The sequence below is a fragment of the Poecilia reticulata genome, linkage group LG22 (genome assembly GCF_000633615.1).
Source record: "Poecilia reticulata strain Guanapo linkage group LG22, Guppy_female_1.0+MT, whole genome shotgun sequence".
NCBI lineage: Eukaryota > Metazoa > Chordata > Actinopteri > Cyprinodontiformes > Poeciliidae > Poecilia > Poecilia reticulata.
The window spans coordinates 10,387,604-10,391,324 of NC_024352.1; the positions used below are offsets into that span (position 1 = coordinate 10,387,604).

The 3,721-nt window shown below is 39.1% G+C and overlaps 1 protein-coding gene across 1 annotated transcript in view; it reads left to right on the forward strand.

Annotated features, from left to right (window-relative positions):
* Positions 1–2,641, forward strand: part of trip11 (thyroid hormone receptor interactor 11) — a 22,425-nt gene extending 19,784 nt beyond the window's left edge. The window contains exons 19-21 of the mRNA XM_008398944.2: positions 475–480; positions 966–1,136; positions 1,216–2,641. Coding sequence (XP_008397166.1) covers positions 475–480; positions 966–1,136; positions 1,216–1,430 — 392 coding nt within the window. The 3' untranslated portion in view covers positions 1,431–2,641. The remainder of the gene's footprint in view (positions 1–474; positions 481–965; positions 1,137–1,215) is intronic.
* The last annotated feature ends 1,080 nt before the right edge of the window (positions 2,642–3,721 follow it).

The window sequence follows — 3,721 nt, forward strand, 5'->3', positions numbered from 1 at the left end:
ACTGAACTCGGTAAGTTCAGAACGGGCTGGGAGCCACAAACGCACCATGAGTACACCACACAGAGCACCATGGAGCCACAAACGCACCATGAGTATACCACACAGAGCAGCATGGAGAGTCGCAATAAAATCCACTGGTTCTCTGCAATTTCTGTAAAATTTATTTAGCAATAAATGGAAACATAAAGCTCAAGTTAAATTTAACTTCAGAACTTTTACGAAGAGAAAATGGACAGATGAAAAATTAACTGTGTGTGGCAGATTTTCATGTAGCTTTTGTTCTCTACTTTTTACACAGTGTTAGGATTTCATTATAGGATGCAAATAAACAATCTAATTCTTTTTTTGTAAATAAGAAAATAATCATTTTGTTGCCTAAAATGCAACAAAATGCATTTTTAATCAACAAAAAAGGAATGATATGTTCACTAAAGGAACATATCATTCCTTTAGTGAATGCTTGATCATTTGTAGCGAAGGATACAAATGCGGCTAAAAAATACTTCTAACATCAACATTTGAGAATTTCAGCTCTTTGTTTGACTCGACATCGATTCAGGGACCGGCTAAAATGTTGACCAGCTWATTTTAGAGCAAAAGGTGCCTAATGGTAGAGGTTTTATTATTTTTCAGAACTTGAACCAGGTGAAGCTAAAACTATGCCACTTGAGTTCTAGGTAGATCATATTTACAAAGAAGGTCTTTTTTCACCTTAAATGCAAAATGTAGTTTTGGCTTATTTATTGTTTTTTTTTTTTTTCAACAATGTAGTTTTTTTTTTTTTTTATTTAGTCTGTAAATTCCAGCTAACAATTAATCGACTACTAAACCAGTTTTAATAATCGATACATCACGATTAATCTGATTAATCGTTGCAGCCCTATTCCTGGTGAAGTTCTTTATTTCGCTCTGTGGAATATTTTCGATTTAATTGAATCTGTAAACTCATTCATTCATTCAAACACCAATCCCGCTGACTCCCTCGCCACCACAGTCTTTCTCCGAGATGTTTGTGAAGTTCCTGGAGATGGAGTCGACCCCGTCGCTCCCGACGCCGAGGCTCCCGGTCTATGACATCAAGCCTCTGAGCGCACCGCCTTCTGGGAGAGCTGGTGGCTCTTCTTCAGGCTCCGCGGGTAAATTAGCATTYCTGCAAAACAAAATAAAACACAGTTCAATCAAATACTCCCAAAATTTTACCTGTTTACACCACAGGAGCTGCGGCTGGCGTCAGGAGACCCGGTGAATCCAACCCRTTCCTGGCTCCTCGTTCCGCCGCGGTGCCGCTGGTGGCCGGTTCTGGCCCCGCCGGCTCTGGAGGTCACCTGCTGATGAAGCCCATCACCGACGCTCTGCCCACCTTCACCCCTGTGCCTGTCTCAGCCGAGGCTAGCGCCGGAGCCGTGCTCAAAGACTTGCTAAAGCAGTGACCGGGGCGGCCCCCCCCGCTACAAATGCCACACAGATGTCTTAATTTATCCAACATGAGTTCAGCACTAAAAGACTCAACGTTGTTGGTGCGCCTCCGCTCTCTCTTGCTGCTGTTTTCTTGCGTTGAGCAGCAATAAACGATCAGATAAAAATGTCGGAGCTTACGATAAAGTCTGGGAAAACTTGGAAACTAAAGTAGGAGGGTTTTTTTTTTCTCTATGCAAAAGATGATTTAGACTCAATATTATTTTCAAGTTCAGACCCACAAATTCACATCTCACGCCAAAAGGAATGAATGAAATTACGTTTCACGTGTGAAACASTAAACAGAGTAAATCCTAGCAGTTCTGAGCAAAAAGTGACCTTAGAAACTCAGGAGTACAAAGCGTGGGCTGAGGCTCTGTTTGCAAGAGGAAACATGCCCGTCGGGTTTCATCCCCTCCATTTGCATTTAACTGCTTGTATTTTCTTGTCCTGTTAGTATTACTTCAACAATTCAGCAAGTTTTCTTCTGATCCTGGACGAAAACTAAAAGCTCTGGCAGCAGCACACTACATGGAGATTTATGCGAGTCAGTACATCTGCTGAAACCATAAGGATTTTTTTTTTCCCTCGTTGAAAGATTTTGTGTTTTCCAGACAGCCAGACTGTGATATGTAATAGGCATAATTATGGCTGCTGACTGTGGTTTGTCAGAGGGTTTAGACATACAGCACTATTATACAGTTACATATATGTAAATGGGCAATGTAGGTTTCTTTATTTCATTTTTTTTTWTTTTTTAGTTATAGGCACAAAAGATGCTTTGGAAGTCAAGTGCCTGCATTTTTGGAAATTTGATAGTTGTATAATCAGAAGTGTAAATGGTTAATATAAATATATATTTACAAAATGTAAAACAAAAAGAAGATAAATAAAACTGCACATTTTTGAGGTTTTGTGTAATCGGATCAGCGTGCGACTGTGCCGCTCCACATTTTTGTACAGGCATCAATCAGCCACTGCAGAAGGAATGTTACAGGACAAGTCCAGGTGTGTTGATGAAATGTAAAAACTGTAAATCCTGACAAGAAAGAATTTTTTTTTCTTGGATGTAAAAAAAAAAATCTGAAAAGGAGAGAAAAAGATTCAGATTACCTTGGAGGGTCTTTGGCTAAGGTCAGTACCTGTGACTTAATTAGGATCTGACGTTAAATAAAGGAGCCACTGGYGACCCGGCTGTTGATGAGCTTTTTCTTGCAAACTGTTGCATAGAAAGGATTGACCTTTAACCTTAGCATTTCAACAGGGTCTTCCAATGGCTACTTTCAACAGTGTGATGAGTTCTCTGCAGTCAGATGACCTACAGTCACCATATTTGAACCTAATAGAGCGTCTTTGGGATGTGGTAGAACAGAAGAAGACTCCAGTCACTCMATCATGTGAACTGAAGAATAATATAAAATTTATAATTTATAAAATTTACCTTTTTAAATTCTTGATACTAGAATCCGATAGGGGTGTCACGATACAACTTTGTCACCCCCGATACAATACCAATATTGCCTCTGCGCATTGGTCAATACTAATGYTGACGCAATACGATACTGGCACAAATAATACATACTTTGCCGTCCCGTGTGTTACTTATTTTGTAGTGTGGAATTTTAGAAAAGTCTTAATTGATATTGGTCAGAAAACAGCAGTGAACTCCAATAGGTATGAGAACAGCTGACCTATTTGTTATTAACCAAGGGGTCTGCATATGAAATACAGATGCTGTTGGATGGAAACGCTGGAGCGGACCACGAGCTGGAGCAGCGTCCTTCTATCCGCGTGTTTATATCGGAGACTTTAGATTCAGGCTGATGTAATCAAATAATCTTTTTGACTGACACAGCAATCATATCTCCATAAACAAACACTGCTCATCCATTCTTAATACGSTTTTTTAGGATATTAGTCTCRTGAAGAAGTGTGATTTATACCACAGTCACTGCTTCCAATCATATTTTAACATGTATTGATACTGAAAAAAGCAATAGAAAAATTGTAAAAACTAATCAACCCAGCAATATAGAGGTTTTTAAAAAAACAAAAAAAACAATTGCAATTTATTGTGATAAACCAAAATGCTCATTGTGGTAAGAAATTTCACGATAAATGATGAAGCGTACGATACATACTCATCCGGACATTTATCGTTGATGGCCGTTCATCGCAGGTAAGTTGAAACGGGTAGGAAACAGACCTGTGCCGACCTGTTGAGATTTACATATTAGTTTACATTTTTAACGTTGTTTGATAATCA